Source organism: Lissotriton vulgaris, chromosome 7 (assembly GCF_964263255.1).
Source record: "Lissotriton vulgaris chromosome 7, aLisVul1.2, whole genome shotgun sequence".
NCBI classification, from domain to species: domain Eukaryota; kingdom Metazoa; phylum Chordata; class Amphibia; order Caudata; family Salamandridae; genus Lissotriton; species Lissotriton vulgaris.
Window position 1 is genome coordinate 224,058,262 of NC_141695.1, and position 22,597 is coordinate 224,080,858.

At 45.5% G+C, this 22,597-nt stretch overlaps 1 protein-coding gene across 1 annotated transcript in view; it reads left to right on the top strand.

The window, feature by feature from the left end:
• The window catches only part of LOC147701260 (IgGFc-binding protein-like), a 464,605-nt gene that overhangs the window by 336,243 nt on the left and 105,765 nt on the right, over positions 1–22,597 (top strand). The window contains exon 15 of the mRNA XM_086929326.1: positions 723–1,293. Coding sequence (XP_086785452.1) covers positions 723–1,293 — 571 coding nt within the window. The remainder of the gene's footprint in view (positions 1–722; positions 1,294–22,597) is intronic.

Consider the following 22,597-nt stretch of genomic DNA (forward strand, 5'->3'; position numbering starts at 1 on the left):
GGTGTTTCCACTTTATTACTCTTTGTGTGCCACATAAATACTTTACATATTGTCTCTAGATATAGCCTGATTTTTTGTGGTTCACCCTGACATGGATTGTGGCTGTTGCAACAACCCAATTTCATACAGAAATGTATAGCTATGGCACCCAGCATGAAACTAGAAGTAGGCAGGGAGTCACAACTAAACAGAGTCCCAAACACTAATTCACATATAGAGAATCCACAAGGTAGCTCTTCTTAACCAATCACTAATTTGACTTTTGATTTTGTGGCCCAATTGGCTAAGTCTGGAGTTAGAATAGTAGACAATCCAGTCAACGCAGTAGTTACTTCGACATAATGGTCAGATGAATTAGAGGCTATGTAGAAGTAATGAGAGACGTGGTATTGGCATACAATCTTTGAGTGTGAGAGCATGTAACAGGGGCAAGCTGTTTGATGAAGAATGACCACTGGAAAATCACTTTGTAGTGTATCTCAAGCATCAAAATATCATCTTGTTTTGAACATCAATAGGCCAGAGTGGGAGCAGTTGTCTGGTACAGTATATGAAAGGTAGTTATACAAACCATAACAAACAAGTCATAATCACTAAACCACACTACTACTAATGGCAAACCTCAATAAAACCCTGACCCCTCGCAATTGTTCCTTGCAAAGATCCTCCCATTTGTGGCAGTAAAGCCTGACTGCTCACCCGGTTTGTTTACTTTCTTTCAGGTCAATGAGGAACTCTATCTGTTGCCACTCAAATTGCCACCAAGAGACATCATTATCAACCAAGAAGGAAACAATAGAGTTGTACAGACTAACTTTGGCTTGAAGGTTTTCTATGATTCAATGTACTACGTACGGGTGGAGGTTCCAAGCACCTTCAAAGGACTAATGCGTGGCCTCTGTGGTAATTACAATGACAATCAATACGATGACTTCCAGGTGCCCACTGGAATCACAGTCAACCGTCCTGATGACTTTGGTGCCGCTTGGAAAACAGATGTGAGTGAAGTTAACTGCTTTTCAGGGTGCGGTAATGCCTGCCCATCATGCAACACATTGAACACACAACTGTACAGCAGTCGTTCATCATGTGGGATGATGACAGATCCCACTGGACCATTTAGATACTGCCAGCAGCAGGTCAACCCAACAGACTACATGAACTTTTGCCTCTATGATTTGTGTTCTGTGACAGACCCCTTGGATCTCCTCTGTCAGAACCTTCAAGCGTACACCGCTGCATGCCAGACTGCGGGGGCAGTTGTCATGGCGTGGAGGACTGCACTATTTTGCCGTAAGTAACAAATCAGAAATGTTAACAAGAAGAGGCACAGTTGTACATACACACTCATCTTGGTACTTTCACATCTTGAAATCAGTTTTTTTAAAGAGATAGGATGATATTGGACATAGTAACTAGCAAAAAGGCAGGATCTCCTCCAAAAAGCATTTGCAATTCCAGACATTTGGGTTAGAGGATACTCACCAAGAAATATTGAGACAAATGTGCTATTGCAGTTGTTGGACAGCCTCAGCAATGTGACCCAATCACGTATTTGCGCTGTGCTGGAATATCAATTCAGCATAGTGAAAGAGGCTCTTGGTAAGTATACACAAATGTCCTGCCCCGTAAGGATTCATGAGGCAGGATTTCCACCTGTAAACCCCTACTAACCACTGCATATGCACAAGTTGAGGTTTCCAATTCTAATTTGTAAAGTGTCAATACTGAAGGTTGGAGACTGCAGTCAGTAACCTAGCAATGTTTTGTGACCACAGGAGCGAATACACCTTGTGGTACTTTAACCTTTCAAGTTGAAAGGGAGGGCATGGCACCTACCCTCTTTGCAACTTTGTAACTCGTAAGTAGTTGCCATGTTAGCATAGTGAGCAACAAAGACACTCCCCGAAGAGCATCTGCCAAACCAGCCCTAAAGGCACTTCATTGGTTGCCGATCCGAGAAAGGGTCATATTCAAGGCGCTATGCACCACCCATAGAGCCATGCAAAACCTAGGGCCCCCGATGCTGAAGACCATGCTCTACCCATACAAACCCAACAGGTTCCTCCGTTCCTCCCAAAGTAACCTGGCCACTGTCCATAGAGTAAAGAAAGCCCGCACTGGAGGACGCCGCTTCTCGGTTACAGCTGCTACTCTATGGAACGCCCTGCCAACCCAGCTACGTGCCGAACCCAACCACATGAAATTCCGGAAGCTACTCAAAACTCACCTCTTCCCACAATAAAGTTTCCTTCCCCCTTTGCCCACTTTGCCCCTCCCCCCTCCCCTCAGTTGTATATGCAATCTCAGCGCTGGGACGCTCTCGGACAGCCATGCGCTATATAAATCCCGCTTTCATTTCATTTCATTTCATTCAACTACCAGTGTCTCTGATACATAGTGCCCCTGTTTTCATCATTTGCAAAGACTACACTTTTGAGTACTGAGGGATCTGCAAAGGAGACAAGCACTGGCAAAGCCAATAGATCTCAGTAATGTCTTTACAACAGAGGGTAGCAGCAAGTGGTTGTGTATCGCCAGAGCTCTGGACCCCTTGATAAGCTGTAACACAACACTGCTTGACCTTAGCCAAGGCCCAAGTAAGCTATGCAACATGGTTAAAAATTGTTGACAAAGCCAATATATCTTACATAGGTGAGACCTATTGGCTTTGCCAATGCTTGATAGTTAATAGTACAGTGGGTTAAGCACCTACTCGGCAGTGTGCAGGTCTTATGGTTGACTAAGCCGTTTATATTTCTGAGGCAGATAATAACGAATACGATTCATTAGGGTGTGACTCACCAATTAGCCCCAAGTTGGTTCAGTGATTTCAGCACTCGCTCCTGACATCTTGTGACTCTGATCTGCAAGTCAAGCATTCAAAAGCTCCCAGAGCCTTTAATACTTCTGAGGTGGAGTAATTGAGTAAATTGAAACTGAGTCATACTAGCAGCAAGTACTAACTGTGCAAATAAATGGAAAGAATGCTGAAATGTGAGCTGTGAAACTCAGTATTTTTTTACTTTACAATTTGAAATGTACTTTCCGACCCCCGCCAATAGAATCACAATCATCAGAAAAGTGCTTGAAAGGGATTTTTTACTGCAAATGGGTAGTTAGGAAGACGAATAAAGTGAACAAGTGCCGTATACCACACTTTGCTGCATCAAGTGCTTCTGTCCAATAAGACGTATCTGTGCCTGACACTTTTGCGAGCTACACTACCTGGGAAATTATATAATTGCTAAAATGCTTAATATGGACCCGACTGAGTTTCTAGTTCTACTCGCCTACTTCCAAAAACAGTACAATTTTGGCCTAGTCATTCAAGTTCCTTTATCCAAGCTCGTTGGTTTCCTCAAACTGAGAACAATGAATGCAAGTTTGAAGCAAGTATTAAGAAATACACACATATTCAAAGGCGTTGTTACGGTCAACTGAAGAGCAACTTTAAAAACACGACTCAAGCACCTCCAACCAGTTAGTCCAAGAGTGCTTGAGTTTCACCCTCAATCAGGCATTCTGGATAGTAGAAATTGGTACATGCTCTTGGGGAGGGCTAAACACAGAACGCCTGCATGCCATGGACAAATGGACATGAAGGACTGTGTGTATGAATCCCTCCTGAGGCGGAAGCCGGGAGGTTGCTGTGTCACTGCGCTTAGAATCTGTTTGTTGATTTACTCTGTCCTGAAAGCGACTTTTAAAAAAGTATATGCTCTGATCTGCTTGATTAACTAAGCTCTTCATTTTAAACTTATTTGCATTCGTATTTTAAAATTGTTTGTACTCGATCGGCTTGAATCACTAAGCCTCCTACCAGGAACTACACATTGCACTTTGCTCTCCCCCCGCCCGCTTGAACCGCTAAGCGCAATCTCAGCGCCCCCTCACCCTCGTATTTCCTCATTCACCGGGCCAGTCCCAGCCGATTTAAACGCTGAGGGCATCTGCACATCCCCTGGTGAGCTCCAAAAAAACAGCAGCGGCCATCTTAGGTGGGGGAAGCGTCAGACGCTTTCTAGTGGCCAGCATAAAAAGGGAAGGACATGCCTCCGGGCAGCGGACGCGATCAGCCAGAACTCTGCCCTACCTTGCTCCCCTTCTACCATCTCTTACGGTAGGGAACCTCTATTACACCTCGACTTAAAAAACTGTTCCTATGCGCATATTTCCTCTTCCGATCCTTCGTCACTACCCTATAAACCCTGTAGTCCACAAAACGGAGACAATAACTCTTTGACACAATGTCATTTCCTACAGGCTTCCACCCGACATCCCCCTGCTCCGAAGAAAATTATTATTAAAGCAGGACTGATCAACTGCCGCTCACACGCGAAACACTCATTAGATATAGCTCAATCGTTAGAGGACAACAAGTGGGACCTCCTTTTTCTCACCGAAACCTGGTTAGGGGATGAAACCAACCCTGCACTTTGCCTAGCCAATCCGCCAGAATACAATATCTTGTGCGCCAATAGACAGAACATCTACCCCGGTGGAAGAGTGGCCATAATCTACAGATCACAATGGTCCATCTCTTCCTTCTCCTACTCCCAAATAGAATGTATCGAGGCACTACCTTTCTGTATTAAATTAGCAGCCAATTGTACATGCTCGGGTTTATTGATATACCGCCCCCCAAATCTAAAACCATCCACCTTCCGGCTCTCCTGGATTATGCCTTACAGGCCTCATCCCGTTACGCCAACTTCACCTTCATTGGGGACTTCAACCTTCACGTAGATAATGCCAATGACCCCACCATCGTACATTTTCTTTCCACCTTCTCGGATGGTGGGCTAAACCAAATAATTTCTGGTCCAACCATAAGGCAGGACAGACCTTGGATCTTATCTGCACCAACTTAACCGATATTTCCTCGAGTGACCCCGTTCCTGTAACCTGGTCTGATCACCATGTGATCCATTTTACCATCTCCTTTTGCCATCAGGATCGATCTAGACCCCCGACCAAACCAATGGGCCGCAACTGGAGCACGATTTCCCCAGATAATTTAGCCACTCATCTTTCCTCGGCTGCCCCTGAGGAGACCACAGATTTAGACACTAGATTATCCAACTTCAACCACTGGATCACCCCTGCTATTGATCTTCTAGCCCCTATCAGGCCTATTTAATCCTCTCGAGCCTCCCCTTCCGCACCCTGGTACTCGGACGAACTCCGCAAATGCAAATCAGCCTGTAAACAGCTAGAGAGACGCTGGAGACAATCTTACTCTCCGAACAGCAAATTCAAATATAAATCTGCCCTTAAGGAGTACAGGAAGAAGATCATAGACCACAAAAGAACCCATCTAGAGAGAAAATCACACGGGCAAAAGGCTCATCAAGAGAGATTTTCAATACCGTTAGAACCTTCACTGATCCACTGGCCCTCAAACATCAAACCCCGGTGTCCCAGACCCTCTGCGATCACCTCTCTAACTACTTTGAAGACAAAATTGCCACCATACAAAATTCCTTCCCCAGCAAGACCAATGCGGACAATCACGAAACATGCATAGCCAGCTCTAATCCCGTCCATGTCCTTTCTAACTGTGATTACCCCAGAACACTCCCTGGCAGAATTACTAAAATGTAAATCTGGCTCCCCAATGGACCCCTGGCTGGCAAAACAGTAAAAATCCTTAGCACCCCTGCTCAACCCCATCTTAAATGGTATATGGAACGACTCCCTCCAGACAGACATCTACCCCGATTCCTGGAAGCACGCCAGACTGGTTCCCATTCTTAAAAAGGCAAATGCAGACGCTACAGAACCAGCTAACTACAGACCTATTTCCCTGCTCCCCGCACCAGCTAAAGTACTTGAGAAACTTGTACAGCGGCAACTGGCCAGCTTTTTGGAAATCCACGGCGCCTTCCATAGCTCACAGCACGGATTTAGACCCGGATACAGCACCGAGTCCGCCCTTATTGAGATGGCTGTTGCCATTCGATGGAAGTTGGACGAGGGATCAAGAGCGATGTTGGTGCTGCTCGATTTATCGGCAGCATTCAACACCGTCTCTCACCCCGTCCTCCTTGACCGTCTGCAGGCAAAAGGCATACAAGGCAAGGCCTTGGAATGGTTTGCCTCTTTTCTGTCCAATCGGACACAGGCGGTATTCAATAAGCCCTCTCCTGTTCAACGTCTATTTCTCCCCCCTGGCCGAGATCATTGCTCACTCAAGAATCAAGGCCACCTCATACGCTGACGACATCCAGCTATTGTTTGCGTACGACTCCCCATCTCAAACTACCTTTGACCCGTTGAAAAACTGCCTCCGCAACATCGCAAGTTGGATGGATAACAACTCCCTCCGGCTTAATGCCGGCAAAACCGAGGTCCTATTTTTCCATCAGCCCACGCCTCTGGATTCCAACTTGTGGTGGCCCCTTCAACTGGCTGCGCTAAGCTTTACCCAAAGACTCAGTTAAAATCCTCGGGGTAATCTGGGATACCAACCTCTCATTCCAAAAACAAATCCAGACGGTATCCGCTGCTTGCTTTTCCAAGATTAGGATGGTGAAAAAGTTCATCAATTTCCTCCCTAGTCACACTAGGAAAACAATTGTGCAGGCACTGATCACCTCCCATCTGGATTACGCCAACGGATTGTACCTAGGTCTTTTCTTGGGCCTCCACCGGCGTCTCCAGACAGTCCAGAATGCTGCTGTTCGTCTGGTCTGCGGCCTCCCCCTTCGTGAACACATTACACCCCACCAGCATAAGCTGCACTGGCCCCACATTCACAAAAGGGCGGAATTTACAGCACTTACTCTAGCCCACCGGGCAGTCAAGGGGAAGGGCTCTGCATACCTATCCTCCTGCCTCCGTCCCTACAGCAACACCAGACTTCTCAGTCCCAGCTCTAAACATCTTCTTTCCACCTAAAAGTTCGTTCTGGTGGTAAAACATTCCAAGTCTGTGCCTCTACCCACTGGAACAAGTTTCCCATGACCATCTGTACATTTTAACTAAATCTCTGTAGAATGTTCGCATTCTTGCTGCTGTTAAAGTAGCAATGTCTGGATGTGGTGTATAAGAAGCTAAGACCAACCAGGTTGCTTGCTCTCTGCTGAGCAGACCGAGTCTTACTTGTTCTGTGGTATGCAGTAGAGCGCTTTGAAACCAATTAATAAGTCTTCTGGAATTCCTTACCAGGATGTAACATAAATTTGGCAATGAGGATGGGATTCCAGAAGACTTGGATAGGTTACAGATGATAAGTTTATTCTTCTTAGATGGTTAGATAGGTTTTCCAGTATATATGTAATCAAAGCCCCACCAGGAGCATCCTCTCTGCTGCTCAGCCCAGGATCCAACTGACAGTCCACTCACAGCATGCCAAACACTCCAATGACATCACACTCACACTAACATTCCACTCACACTGGCTGAACAGCAGAGGCAGAGAAACAGGGAAGATGTAAGGTAGAAACCTTAGATATAACACACCTTCCCTCTTTACAAAATGAACAAAGAGAAAGCAATTGTAAATAGCAACGGTACAGTAACATCACAGAATAATCAATAAAAATTGCAATAGTAAAATTGCAAATGCACAGAAGTATGAAAAACATACTAAAAATAAGCAAGGTGAAATGTGACGTAATAATAAGCAACAAAGGAAAAACATGTAATAAAAGGCAAAGTGAGAATAGAATGACAAATAAGACACACACACATCTCCTTCCTTAGCAGAGAAAATTGAAGTAAGAAGTTTCAAAAGGAAGGAAAAAGTCAAAACAGAAAAGCAAACTGAGAAAAATTACATAAGCAAGAAGTAATAATACCACGAAGAAGAACAAGAAGTAACGCACGAGTGTGACCACCACAACTACACCAACTGGCCAGGCTAGCGAGAAGTATGGAACCACTGAACACAGCAACAGGAAGAAGGAAACAAGGAAGAAATGAAAGCAAAGAACAAAAATAGGTGGCATACACCTAACACATCAACCAAAAGGAAGACACGTAAAAGAAAGGTCTGCGGTCTGCGTAAACTGTCCCACACCAAAGATAAAAGTACAGTCACACCTAAAATTAGACCACAAGTGAAGAATTCCAGGGAAAGTCCGATCTAAGAAACTGAACTAGACAGCAAAGAAAAACTCAGTAACACCTTAAATCAGACCACATACGTAAACCTGCGTGCAATAAGACAATAAAGAGTAAATATAAAGCACTCATGTAAAGAATCAGAGGAACAAAAATGCTCCAGGAAAAATGCATTCTGGGTAAACTGAACTACACATCAAAGAAGTTCAGTCACGCCTCAAGTTAGACCACTCATCAAACTGCAGGAAAATACGATCTGGGTAAACTGAACTACACAGCAAAGAAAATCAGTCACGCCTCAAGTTAGACCATGTATGAAAAACCTGCGCAATAAATGAAAAATGCATTGTAAGTATAATCATGAAAACATCAGAGGTAAAAGAAGATTGCTTCAGGAAAACTGCGATCTGTGTGAACTGAACTACACATCAAAATAATCCAGTCACATTTCAAGTTAGACCACAAACAAAACTTACGCACAATATAATAAAGGCACTGTAAGTGAAAAATCATGAACAGAACCAAATAAAAGAAAGAAATGCATCACATCAAAATACAGAGAAGAAAATGTAGAAAACCTACATGCCAAGCAAAATAAATTAACAAATGCTTCAGAGAAAATGGCAGTACTACAGTAAAATAAGAAGTGCACAAACACATTGTAATAATGTACATTTTAAGGTAAGATGCCAATAAAATAATAAGATAACACAAATAAAGTTGTCACCGTTGTCATAGTGTGCAGCTGATGCTCAAACAAGATTGAACAGTACCTTGCCATGGATTTAGTGGACAGATGACCCACAAAGACATCATGGAGCAAATAATACAGTATGAAGAATTCCCTGGAACAAGTGCAGTACTGTTAAATAACCACTCAATGGCACTGTTACAAGTTTACTGAAACTCCACATGCTTACGATGCGACGATAAAGAAGATTCAACAATTTTTATTGATTATTCTGTGATGTTACTGTACCGTTGCTATTTACAATTGCTTTCTCTTTGTTCATTTTGTAAAGAGGGAAGGTGTGTTATATCTAAGGTTTCTACCTTACATCTTCCCTGTTTCTCTGCCTCTGCTGTTCAGCCAGTGTGAGTGGAATGTTAGTGTGAGTGTGATGTCATTGGAGTGTTTGGCATGCTGTGAGTGGACTGTCAGTTGGATCCTGGGCTGAGCAGCAGAGAGGATGCTCCTGGTGGGGCTTTGATTACATATATACTGGAAAACCTATCTACCATCTAAGAAGAATAAACTTATCATCTGTAACCTATCCAAGTCTTCTGGAATTCCTTACCAGGATGTAACAAGAAAGAATGTCTGTCTTGAAGGCGCAAGCTAAAAGCACCCATAAAGGAACTCTGTGAAGTTTGGAAGATGTGAACTGGGCCTGCTACACAAGATGACATCCTCTTATCGAGCCCCTCACCCCTGACTGAAGGCTAGATATCAGGGCCGGGTCTGGGGCAGTGCAACCACTGTAACCCCACCACATGCTGACTTCAGATGGGGGAACTAGCAATTATAAGGCAACAATAAAAATGTCAAGATAACTCCGGTGATTAATGTTCTTCCTAGAGAGAGATGGAGGTTTATCTAGTGGACCCTCTGACTCATAGTAAGGTAGCGCAGAGGGTTAAAATGCATGCTGCAAAGAACAGGTACCATTAAGATCACAAAGTGCATTTAATGTAAATATGTCAGTAGATTATTGCTTTTATCTGAGGGATCATTTGCGGTGGGTGACCTTTTCTACGCGGCCACTACTTCGAATTGCCTTTACTTCGCATCGTTTATGCGCAGAAACCATTACTTTGCATGGTTTTACTGCGCATGACTGTTACTTCACAGGTTATCCACATTGTTGTTTTTAGTTAGGCGGTTCCGTTTCTAAATAACGTAGTACAACTCTGTAGACGCAGGAAGCTGGAGCAGTGGAAGGTGATCCAGGTGGAGAGAGAGGTAAGTGGGGCTGTGTGAACGGTTGTGTAGGTTTAGTGTAGAGTAGTGTATTTGGGTGTTGGGTAGTGTAGGGGGTAGTGAAGGGTAGTGTTTGGGAGTGGGGAACGGACTGGGGTAGGGTCAGGATGGGGCTGGGGGTAGTGTTTTAGGGTAGTTTTGTGGGGTTAGTGTAGTGTAGGGTAGTGTTTTACGGTTTAGGGTAGTGTCGGGGGTTGTGCAGGGTAGTGTTTGGGAGTAGTGACAGGACTGGGGCTACGGTCAGGGTCGTGCTGGGAGTAGTGTTTTAGGGTTTAGGGTAGTGTTGTGAGGTTAATGTAGTGTGGAGTAGTGTTTTAGGGTTTAAGGTAGTGTCGGGGTTGTGCAGGGTAGTGTTTGGGAATAGGGACAGGACTGGGGCTAGGGGCAGGGTCGTGCTGGGGTAGTGTTTTAGGGTTTAGGGTAGTGTTGTGGGGCTAGTGTAGTGTAGGGTAGTGTTTTAGGGTTTAGGGTAGTGTTGGGGTTGTGCAGGGTAGTGTTTGGGAGTAGGGACAGGACTGGGGCTAGGGGCAGGGTCGTGCAGGGGGTAATGTTTTAGGGTTTAGGGTAGTGTTGTGGTGTTAGTGTAGTGTAGTTGACTGTTTTAGTGTTTAGTGTAGTGTCGGGGTTGTGATGGGTAGTGAATGAGTGTATGGACCGGAGTAGGGGAATGTGTATGTTAGTGCAGGGGATAGTGATTTAGGGTTTAGCGTAGTGTATTGGTGTTTCAGTAGTGTTTTCGTGTTTTGGTAGTGTTTAAGTGTTTTAGATATATAGGGTAGTGTATTTCAATTTTTTTATTATTGTAGTGTTGTGCTTTAAACATTTCTTTTTTTAATATGACACATTATTCCCCATACCATTTTTATTACTAGGCAAGATTTTACTTCGCATACATTAACATTTTCCATGTAATGGTATGTGAAGTAAAAACTTGCGTAGTAACGGTTATTGCTAAGTAATAACCGCGTAGTAATAGCATGCGAAGTAATAGCATGCGAAATAACGTCTCATATTCATCATTTGCTACTTTCGGTTTCTAAGTTATAATTCTAACACAGAACAGTGAGCTATTTACTGTCACCAAAGAGCTGCATGCAAATTGCAAGGTACACATTAGAGCATCATGTTTTTTCTCCAGTCTTTTGTTATCCTAATGTGGCAAAAAGGGGTGATTTGGATAGAAATCAATTCTAATTTTAAAGACAACCCATAACCACGCTGTTATGTTTTAAACTCTTAGTCTGCACTTCTCCAGACCAAGCAGACTTAAACTATCCTGCCTACCAGTATGGATGTCATGTGACTACTACACCTTGTAGTCCTCTGTCTTGTCACATTTCCTATACACTGATTTACACACCTATGATTGATTTTCTCTGTGTAGTGTGTATGATGTAAAGTACACTGGCACGGGTATGAGTGGCGGCGGCACTATAAAACTGATTAAATTCATTTTAGAGAGAGCAGTTATGGAGGCTCGAGGGCCACTGTTAAGGGGTAGTATTGCGGGAATCTGTGGCCACTTTGAGTACTGCGCATGAACTTTTATTGACTGTCCATGCAGAGTGGAGGAAACAAGTGGAATGGAACTGTCACTTTAACAATCTATAACTTTTCAGTGACTATCCATTTTATGTTGCTTTAACTTTATTTTAATCATGAAGTATTTTTGATTTTTCTGAATTGGTCTGGAAACTTTACTGATTGGTGTCATCATGTAAGTGTTGTGCTGGTATTCTTAACCCTTGATACACATTCTCTTAAGTTGCCTTCCATCTCTCAGTGCTGAATTGGAGCCAGTGGTTTTCGGTGCTTGAATCCAGAGCTTAATTGTCAAAACCTGTGCTTGTGACAGTCTGTCACAAGGTGGCGCTGCCTGGCTATATTAGAGGTGCCCACAACAACAGTCAATTATAAATTCAATATATATTAAAAATGACCATTACCTGCCGCCCTAGCCATTTTTATCTCTTTGGGGGCCTGGAGTTGTCCAAATTGTTACACTTGTACGTCTGTGATGGTTATAGTTGCATTTTCAGCATGGAAGGGACAGGGGGTGCTGCAAGCTTCCATGGTCTCCTGCACTGATTGTTCTACTAACACTGTTTGCCTAACTAGGAGCTAGTTTTGCACAGTGGTGGTAGAATTTGCCCCACTGGGCTGCCCTACATAACTACAGAGTGCTCTTCGGAAGAGTGGAGAGGGATGTGATAATTCAAGTCCTCTGTTGAGAGGGGGAGAGTGATGTGATACCCAGCGTGCTCTCTGGAGTGAGGGAGCAGCATGGTGCATTGAGGGGTACTCCTCAGAGTCGGGAGAGGGGTGAGAAGGTGTGATGATGTGGTGTGGGTGCTCCTTGTTACAGCGGAGAAGGACAGGATCAAGGGTGTAAAGGGGGTGAGAAGTGTGGTAATGGCAGATGCACCTCATGAGACCTTGGGGGGCAGATAGGTTGACAACGGGATGCTAACATGATTGGAGCTGTTTGTGGAAGTAAAGTAAAGGGATGTGATTGAGGGGGGCTGATAATATATGGGATAATATGGACCCTCCTCGGAGTGGAGAAGAGGAATCTGATAATGGGGTGCTCCTTAGACAGTAGGAGAGGGGTGTCATGATGTGGCTGCTTCTGGGACCAGAGAAAAGGGATGTGAGGGTGCTCCTTAGACAGTAGGAGAGGGGTGTGATATTATGAGTACTTGTCGAGAGGAACCTGGTATTGGGGTGCTCTTTGGAGGGGGTGTAGTAATGGAGGGCACCCCTGAATGGGAAAGATCAATAGATCAATGGCAGAATTCTTGTGTTGTTCAGAATAGGAGTGAGAGGTGTTTAATGTGGAGGTACTAGGGGCCTCATTTAGGAAAAGTGACGCATCGCTGCGAGAAAACAGCGATGCGTCATTTTTCATTGCGCCCTCCTTGCGACCCCAATGATGCGTCATATTTACAATATGACTCATCATTGCGCAAGGACTTACAGATACGTCAGTATTTCCGACGTATCTGTAAGCGCAAAAGTGACGCATTGCTGGAGTGTGTCACGAAAGTGACACAACTCCAGCAATGCGTCCTTTCACATGGGGCAATCCCCATGTGAAAGGGCCTGCGTCAGTCTTACGCCTGCTGTGAGGCAGGCACACGATTTTGACGCAACGGCGTCCTAGAAGTGACGCAGTGAAATTTCATAGATTTCACTGCGTCACTTCTACAACCTTTCTTGCGTCAATACGCCCCCCTTGCATACATTATACCTGGCGCAGGTATAATGTGGCACAGGGGTTTACAAAGTGACGCATCTACCTAGATTCATCACTTTGTAAATATGGCGCAACAAGGCGCATTTTTTAGGCCACTGGTGCGTCACAAAAAGTGAAGCACCGGCGGCGTAAAAATTAGGCACAGACTCATAAATGAGGCCCCAGGAGTGGAAGGGAGAGATATTATAATGGGGTGCTCCTGGGATTGGATGAAAGAGGTGTAATTAAGCATGGGCGAATTTTGCGAATTTGCGATCCGCGAATTTGCGGATTTGCGAATTCGCAATCCGCAAAATTCGCGAATTCATGCTAATTTGTGGATTTTCTTATTTTTGCGTGTTCGCGGGGCACTTTGTGTGTTCGCGGGGCGCTTTGTGTGTTCGCAGGTTTTTTTTTGCCAGGTTAATCACTGCCACCCTCTCGTTTTTTAGGCTTTTCTGCCCTCTGTACCACTCGTTTCGGTGCCCTTCTGCCCGCTGCCCCACTAATTTTTTATCCCCTTTTGCCCTCTGTCCCACTTTTGTGCCCTTCTGCCCTCAGCCCCACTTAGAATGGCGCCGGCAAGCTGCCAGCGCCATTCTAAAATAGCTACAAAGAGCTTCAACAGGAAGCTCTAATAGATAAAGTAAAGCAGGTGCTCGAGTTGAAGGTCAAATTAAGTTACACAATCATTAATCACCCCAAGTTTGGGGTGATTAATTATTGTGTAACTGAATTTGAGCTTCAACTCCAGCACCTGCTTTACTTTATCTATTAGAGCTTCCTGTTGAAGCTGACTTTTGTAACTGTTTTAGAATGGCTCTGGCAGCTTGCGGGCGCCATTCTAAAAGAGTTACAAAAGTCAGCTTGAACTTTTGACCCAATCCATTCTGCTCGTGGATTTTGCGGGAAATTTGCGAATCTCGCGGATTGCGAATTTACCGAAAATCCGCAAAATCCGCGAGCAGAACAGATTTTCCGCCCATGCTTAGGTGTAATAAGGGAGGTGCCCCTTGGAGTGGAAGAGAGGGATGTGATAAAGTGAATGCAGGATGGGGTGTAATTTGGGTGCTGTTTTGGGGAGTGGAAAAGAGGGATGTGATGATGGGGCTTTTTGAAATGGAGAATAGAGATGCCATATTGAGGTTGCTCCTCGTAATGAAGGAATGGATGCAATACTCTGTTGAGTGGTGGAGAGGGATGTAGTAAGGGCGAGCTCTTGGAATGGGAAAGAGGGATATAATAATGGCTGTATTTCTCAGACTGGAAAAGAGGGTGTGATAATTGGGATGCTCCTCAGAGCGCAGAAGAGAGATGGGATAATGTGAGTGTTCTTTGGAGTGGTACAGAGATGTGACACTGTTGTTTTCTTCTCAGAGTTGAAGAGAGGGATATGATTATGGGATTGCACCTCATAGTGGAGGAGAGGGATGTCAGAAAGGGTGTCTTTTTCAGAACGGTGGCGAAAGGTGCGTTCAGGTTCCTTGCATCCCAGATGGTAGTCAATGGGTGGAATAATGGGGGTGCTGGTTCGAAAGAAGGAAAGGTGCCATAATGCGTTGCTCCTTGGAATGGAGGAGAGAGGAATGTGATAAAGAGGCGCTTCTTGGAATGGAGGAGAGGGATGTGATGATGAAAGTGATCATTGGAGTGGAAGCGAGGGGTCTGATAATGTTCTACTTTTTGCTCAGAATGGAGAGGAGAGATGGGATAACGGGGTGCTCCTTGGAATGGATGAGAGAGGGGTGGGATAATGGGGTGCTCCTTGGAATGGATCAGGGCAGTACTGGTAACCACAACCGGCCCTGGCAAAGTGCTCGGCCGGCCCCCCCATCTCCACACGGGGGGAGGGTAAATAGAAGGGGGTTGGGGGGTGCCAACGAGCTCTTTGCCGGGGCCGTTTTTTGGCCGATTTTGGTACAGGGCCGATTTTGCAGCTATGCTGCAAAAAAGGTCGTGTAACACAAACAGCCTCCAAGGACCCAAAACCGGGGGATTGCCTGGTGCCCACTATGGCCAGTCCGGCCCTGGAATGGATGCGAGAGGGGTGTTAAAAGCGTGTGATCCTTGGAATGGATGAGAGAGGGGTGGGATAACGGTGTGCTCCTTGGAATGGATGAGAGAGGGATGGGAAAACGGGGTGCTCCTTGAAATGGATGAGAGAGGGATGGGAAAACGGGGTGCTCCTTGGAATGGATGAGAGAGGGGTGGGATAACGGTGTGCTCTTGGAATGGATGAGAGAGGGATGGGAAAACGGGGTGCTCCTTGGAATGGATGAGAGAGGGGTGGGATAATGGGGAGCTCCTTTGAATGGATGAGAGAGGGATGGGAAAATGGGGTGCTCCTTGGAATGGATGAGAGAGGGGTGGGATAATGGGGAGCTCCTTGGGATGGATGAGAGCGGGATGGGAAAATGGGGTGGGCTCCTTGGAATGGATGAGAGAGGGATGGGAAAACAGGGTGCTCCTTGGAATGGATGAGAGAGGGGTGGAATAATGGGGAGCTCCTTGGAATGGATGAGAGAGGGATGGGAAAATGGGGTGCTCCTTGGAATGGATGAGAGAGGGGTGGGATAATGGGGAGCTCCTTGGAATATGATGAGAGAGGGGTGGGATAATGGGGTGCTCCTAGGAATGGATGAGAGAGGTATCCAGGGACTGGAAGAGAGGGATGGGATAATGTTGTTTGTTGCTTAGGGTGAAGGGGAGGTGTGTGATTATGGGGTACACCTATGATTGGAGAAGAGGGATGGGATTATGGGGTAGTCCTATGATTGGAGGAGAGGGGGGTATTTTTGGGTGCTCCTCAGAGTGGAGGAGAGTTTGGATTTGATGATGCCTAGATGGCCATCTTGCAGTATGGTGAGGAGGCAGTCCAGCAAGTCCTTTCTGAGGGATAACTCCTCACGCACCTCCCAATACTTCCTGAGATCACCCTTCATGTGTCTCTTCTCGAGCCAGCCCTGAGTGATGAAGGTCGTCACTTTGGAGAGATCCGGGTCCTGTTTGTAGGCTGTCTTCCAGTCTTGAGCCCCAGTGGTGGTCTCTTCATCAGCTGTGAGCGTCACTTGGTACTCATCCCAGTGGTCGGAGTGTGGAGCGTCCTCCATTGCGGCCAAATGGCTGAGAAAATCGGCTACTTTGTTCTTGTGGCCTGGCAGGAATTCCATGTTGTAGACGAAATCTAGGAGCCAGAGTAATTTTTGCTATGCGCAGGGTGGCTTTAGCATTCGCACTGGATATAAAGACTTTGATCAGCGGCTTATGGTCTGTGTGGAGCATGAACTTGGAGGCCCAGTGGTATTGTCGAAATTTCTCCATGGCGCAGATGGTGGCCTGCATCTTGTTTTCTATGACGCTAAGCTTCTCTTCATCGGGAGCGAGGGAGCAGAACCGAAGCCGATGGTGACTTCCGTGCCATCCGTGGTGAGTTGCCCCAGGACTTCTTCCAATGCCTTCTCACTGGCTTCGGTTGTCAAGATGCTGGGGGCTGAGCTGTCGAACCCTTGAAGTAGAACGGCTTCGCAGATGTCGTTTTTTGATAGTCTCTAATTCTGCCTCTGATTCTGCTGACCAGTGGAACGTGGGCTTTTCCTTCGGCAACTGGCGCAAGTTGTGGGTCTTGGTTGCGAAGTTCTTGACAAATTTGCTATAGATTTCCGCCAGCCCAAGGAACAATTGTACTTCATCTGTGGGACTTAGTTTGGGTGCCGATATGATGGCTTCAGCGTTGGCTTTCTTCTGGGAAATCTCATTTTTGCCGACTTCATGCACCAGGTATGTGACGTTGCGCAGGCCGAATCTGCACTTTTCTAGTTCAACGGTGAGGCCATTGGTCGAAAGGGTGTGCAGGACTGTCTGAAGTTTCTCATTGTGTTTTGGCTTGGTTCTCCCCATCACTAGGATGTCATCCTGGAAGTATAGGACATTGTGGCAGTCTTTGAACATTTTATGCATTTGTATTTGGAATACCAATGCTGCAGACTCCAGTACGAAGGGCAGACACCGAAATCAGTAGCAGCTGAAAGGGGTGATGAACAAGGTCAGCTTTCTAGACGATGGGTGGAGTAAGATCTGGTGGTATGCAGCGGTGAGATCTATGGTCAAAAACCACTTGATTCTGCTCATTTCAGCTAGCGTGTCGTTGATGCGTGGTAGAGGGAACTTGTCAACTAATCTGTTTTTGTTCAGTTCCCAAAGGTCAATGCAGAGACACACTTTTCCATTTGGTTTGCGTGCCACTACCAAGGGTGCCAGCCACTCGGCACTTTCGATGGGTTCAATGACTCTGTTGTCCTCCAGGCGTTGTAGTTTGAGTTGCATGGCTTTCCTGCAGTTGAAGGGGATCTTCCGCACCTTGTAACTGATGGGGACTGCCCGTCCTTAAGCTGGATTTTGCGGGTAAACTTAGACAATTGGCCAAAGGTCCTGCCAAAGATGTTGGGGAATTCTTTACGAAGTTTGTCCATGTTCGGGCTGGGGTTTTCGCTTGTTATTAGTACCTGCGTTTCTCCGCCGGGGTTGAGCTGTATGCTCAGTGCTCCTTGGTTGATCCACCCAAGAACCGAGGGTCCTTTTTATGCTACGTACAACTTGCCAGTGGTCTCCCGCTCCTTAAACTCAAAGTGTAGTTGTCGGAACCCTACCATGGGAATCTTTTCCCTGAGAAAGTGACCGGATGTACGTCTGTAGGGTGTAGGTGGTGCCCCAAGGTGCTGGCAAAATCCCTGTCTCATATGTCCTTTTTTATGATTGTGAATGGCGACCCTGAGTCTGCCACCATGGATATCTGGATCCCTCCTATGGACATGAGACAGGACGGTTTCCTCCTGGAGGTGCAGTCAATGCCTATCACCTGGTCCTCTATGCACAAGAAGCTATCTTCGTCCTCTTCTCCTTCTTTAGCGTCAGGCTCCGAGTCGTACATGACACACTTAACTGCGCTGCTGCGAGGTCTCGCCTGCAGACTTTGCCGAAACGTCCTGTCATGCCGCAAGAGGAGCACTTGACGTGGTAGGCAGGGCAGCGTTTGTCAATGCCCATGTGCGTCATGCTGCCACCCCTGTAGCAGGAGCTTTTCGAATCGTGGGAGAGTCGTGGGGCCCATGGAGGTTTTCGAGGGTTGTCGGCCTGACTTGTGTCCTGTGGAGGGGTCTGGTTTGTCTCTTTGTGTGTCTTTGTCGCTTATCTAGCACAACATTGGTTTTTGTTCCTCTTTTTTTGCAGCTGGAGCGCATCTTTTGGAGAGTTCAGCCTTTTTGACGATCGTGATGATTTCGTGGAGGGGAGCCTCCCCGCTCACCCACAACTTCTCCTGCACGCCGGTGTTTACCGTGTGCATTATTATCTGGTCCCGTACTATGTCGTCGTGCAGATGCCCGAACTTGCAGTTTACAACCAGTTTCTTGATTGCTGTGACATAGTCTTCTACCGTCTCTGTGTCGCTTTGGTTGCGTTGACATTTTTTTTATTTATCTATGGCTATGCAAATGACCGGTTGGCAGTGATCGTCTAAGTCATCGAGAGCGTGTTGCAATACGTCTTCACATGTGACTGCCCTTGGCTTCTTTACCATGTTCTCATACACTTGTAGACCCTCCGGTCCGAGATTGTGAAGGGGTATTTTCTTCCTGCGTTTGGTAGAGAACGCATCTTCTTCTTCATCTTCTGTATGGTTCATCTGGTTTAGGGAGGAACAGCACGGGGTTGGTCAATGAACAGGTCTGAGTGCACATCTTGCTGGACTGATGTGTATCCATTTGGGATGGATGTCGGTGGAGTGCAGCGTTCACAGGCCCGTGCACGCTGTGGCAGGTGGACGTTGCTGGAGCACATGTGCTGTGTGCGTTCCTGGTGCCTGTTGGCCTGCCGTTTCAAAATTTCCGGTTGTGGTAGAGCGGGTGTGTGGATCGCGGTACGCTCTTGATACAGCGCGGGGGCCTTATTCGCGCTATGCGTGTACCTGAACTTCATGATAGCGCTGCCTCAGGGCAGATGCCCCTTGAGCGCCGCCCTCCATCTGAGCACTGTGAAGACTGGATGCCACGACGCGTGCTGTGGATGACACGGCGCTCGGCGGGGTCTTTGGAAGCTCGTCGCCAGACTGTGGGGTAGTAATATGTGCCCCGGAGAAGAGATGACACAGCCACAGGAGGTAATGTGTAAATACCTTTATTTAAGAGGGAGAGCAAGCGTGCACTATCCCCTACTTTCTGCGCCGCCTCTCGCGTTCTCATGAGGAACAGCGCAGGTGACGTGGATGTTGAGCACTAGACTGCAACACCACAGCAGCCATGTGGGATCGGTGGGGGAAGAACCACTGAGGAAGGCAGTTGAAGAGTGAGGGAGCAGTCACTAGGAGAGGTCATTATGGGTTGGGGTCAGGGCTTTAAGTGGGTCAGGTCCTGCCGGTACTCAGCACCTGCAGTTTTTTAAATCAGGTGCCGAGAGGGGTCCCTATCGGGCACTCCATTTTTACCCTTAGGGTGAAAAAAAAGCTCTGCAATAGTACAAACCGTCACTGCCTTTGAATTTAACTTCAAGGAGACATGTTTTTCAGTTTTGTATAGGGCACATTGGAGCACCTTACAAGAGCACCAGTTTCATTAAAGAAGGGAATATTTCATTTCATGAAGCTTTATTCAGTTCAAATAGATGACCATAAAAGCACAAACAGAGTACAACAAGTTAAAAAGTGATAAAACTATTAATACATATTTCATAACATTATATCAAATATGACGTAGTTATTTACAATAAAAAGAAAGACATATCTAACCAATTGATCAATATTATTAAAAAATCATGCTTTTCCTAGCGTTGATGCACTGGTTTAAGAACGTCGCAGTATAAAAACAGATGTCTGCCGATTCCAAGTTAAAAATTAAAGTCATAGCATGTGTAACTGTTCGTACTCCGTATTTAACAAATATAGGTTTCAGAAAAGCAATACGAAAGTGCGTATACAGTTTGCAAAACAACAGAAAGTGTACAGTGCTCTGGGTGGATACATCATCACACCTGCAAGGCCCGGTCGGGTGATTCTTGATATTAGGATGGGCTACCAAATAGTGGGTCATTCCGAATCGGAGCCTGGTTAGTACAAATTTGTGAGAGTTCCTGGATACCATGGTTAAATATGAAGGGAAACCTTCCACTGTAATATACCTATTATAGAAAATAACAGTAGACAGAGATCCGGCTGCAATTGCCCGCTTTCCCCCCATAAATGTCAAGAAAGTATTTTTCATTTCGGATTTGGAGATCATAGATGCTGTACCGGGATCATCTAAAAGATTGAGATTAAAAATAGCTGAAAAACAAGCAACAACATATTTTGACCAGGGAATATTTTGGTATTTGTCCAGGCGTAGACAATCCTCAACTATAGATCTATTAAATTGCTTATCATTCTCTGGCCAAATAGACCGCCAAGTCATCAAAGGCCTAAGGCATAATAGATCAGCTAAGTGAGCTCTCAATGAATTAGTTCAGTCGAAGCTGACATGGGCAAACAAAGGAGCCTTTTTAAAAATACATTTTCCTCCAGCTGTAGTTCTGAGACACAGCTGTGGCCCCACACTCCTGCCCCATACAGTGCTATAGTAGCACATCTAGCCTGGTAAATCTTAAGCATATCCCTGGAGCAACGATCCCCTACCGTAGCAGCAAATCTGTAAATGCCATGGGCATTTCTTGCCATTTTATTCCGGATATTAGTAAATTCATTTTTCCATTTCCTATCATTAGAAAAAGTAATACCTAGGTAACAAAATGTTTCCACTTGTTGCACCTTCTCTCTATCTACAAAAAAAGGATTTAAAACTTTAGCTTTGGCTCCACAGGTCATGGTGTAAGTCTTCCATTTATTATTTACCAGTTTTCTATCTTTAATAAAAGAGGAAAAACTGTCCATTAGACGCTGTAGTCCCACCGGGGTCCTAGATAGTAAAACAGCGTCATCGGCGTATAATAGCACCGGCACTGGTACATCGTTGATCTGAGGGGCATCAGCATTAACTTTTTTTAAATGACATCAATTTCATTAATAAATAAAACAAATAGGAGGGGAGCCAAAACACAGCCCTGTCTAATTCCTCTTCTGACACAACATTTTTGGGTGCATTCTCCTCTAGTACCAGAACGCACACTAGTTTTCAACTTCTCATATAAAGCCTGGCCAGGAAGAAGATTATGCCTTCTGGTGCGCCTAGCTTCAACAGCGTTGGCCACAGTAGTGCATGGTCTACCATATCGAACGCACTACTCAGGTCTGCAAAGCAGAGGTACATTGAACCTGGTTTAGCTTCAGTGTACTTCCCAATCAATAGATCAAGATTAATACATTGATCAAGCGTACCCCGCCCTTTTCTAAAACCAAACTGACTATCAGCCAGTATACCATTCTGCTCAGCCCAATCCTCCAGTCTCACAAGCATAACTCTACTCATCACCTTGACTGATGAGTCAAGGAGAGAGATTGGGCTGTAGTTTTTTGCGTCAGACCTCATACCCTTTTTATAAATTGGTACTATAATCGATTCGCCCCAAGTTGCAGGGGGCTCGGTACACACAGCTGCATTAAAAACAGTTGTAAGAAAAGGTCCCCACACTTCTGGTGCTGCCTTATAAACATCTATAGGTACCCCATCAGGGCCCTGGGCTTTCCCTCCTTTACTATTAAGTATTCCGCATTCAACCTCCTGAACTGAAATATCAAGCGGCAAGACCGCCCACTGGTTTGGACAAGTCTCTAAAGTTCTATTGGAATCAAAAATATAGGAGAAATGGGCAATCCACCCTTCACTCGATACATTAGATGTTAACTCTGGTGTTTTTTCTTCTTTTAGGAAGGGGGAATTAACAGTGGTCCAAAAAAGGGTGCAGTTTAAAAGTTCTGCCGCTTGGTTAAGAGAGTCCCAAGCCAGTTGCTGTAATTCGCACTTCCTCTGTTTGAGCACACGTTTATACTCCTTTCTCAGATTAATTATTACATTTTTGTCCCTGGGCTTGTCTGCTAATCCCTGCTTGAGTTTAGTTAATGCGGCAGTGCATTGATGGTTGAACCAACCCGGTCCACTCCTACATTGCCTACTGTTGTGTCCCGTAAATTTGGCATCAATCGCTTTATTAATTACATTAAAAAGTGATAAAACTCTTTCAGGATCAAATCTATTTTCTAAACTAAAAATAATGTTCGACAGGCTCTCCTTAATCATAGAACTAGATAGTTCATTAGCCTTTTCTCCTACCCATCTTAGCCTAAGACCATTGGTCCTGTGTGGTTCCACATTTGTAATTATATTACCTAC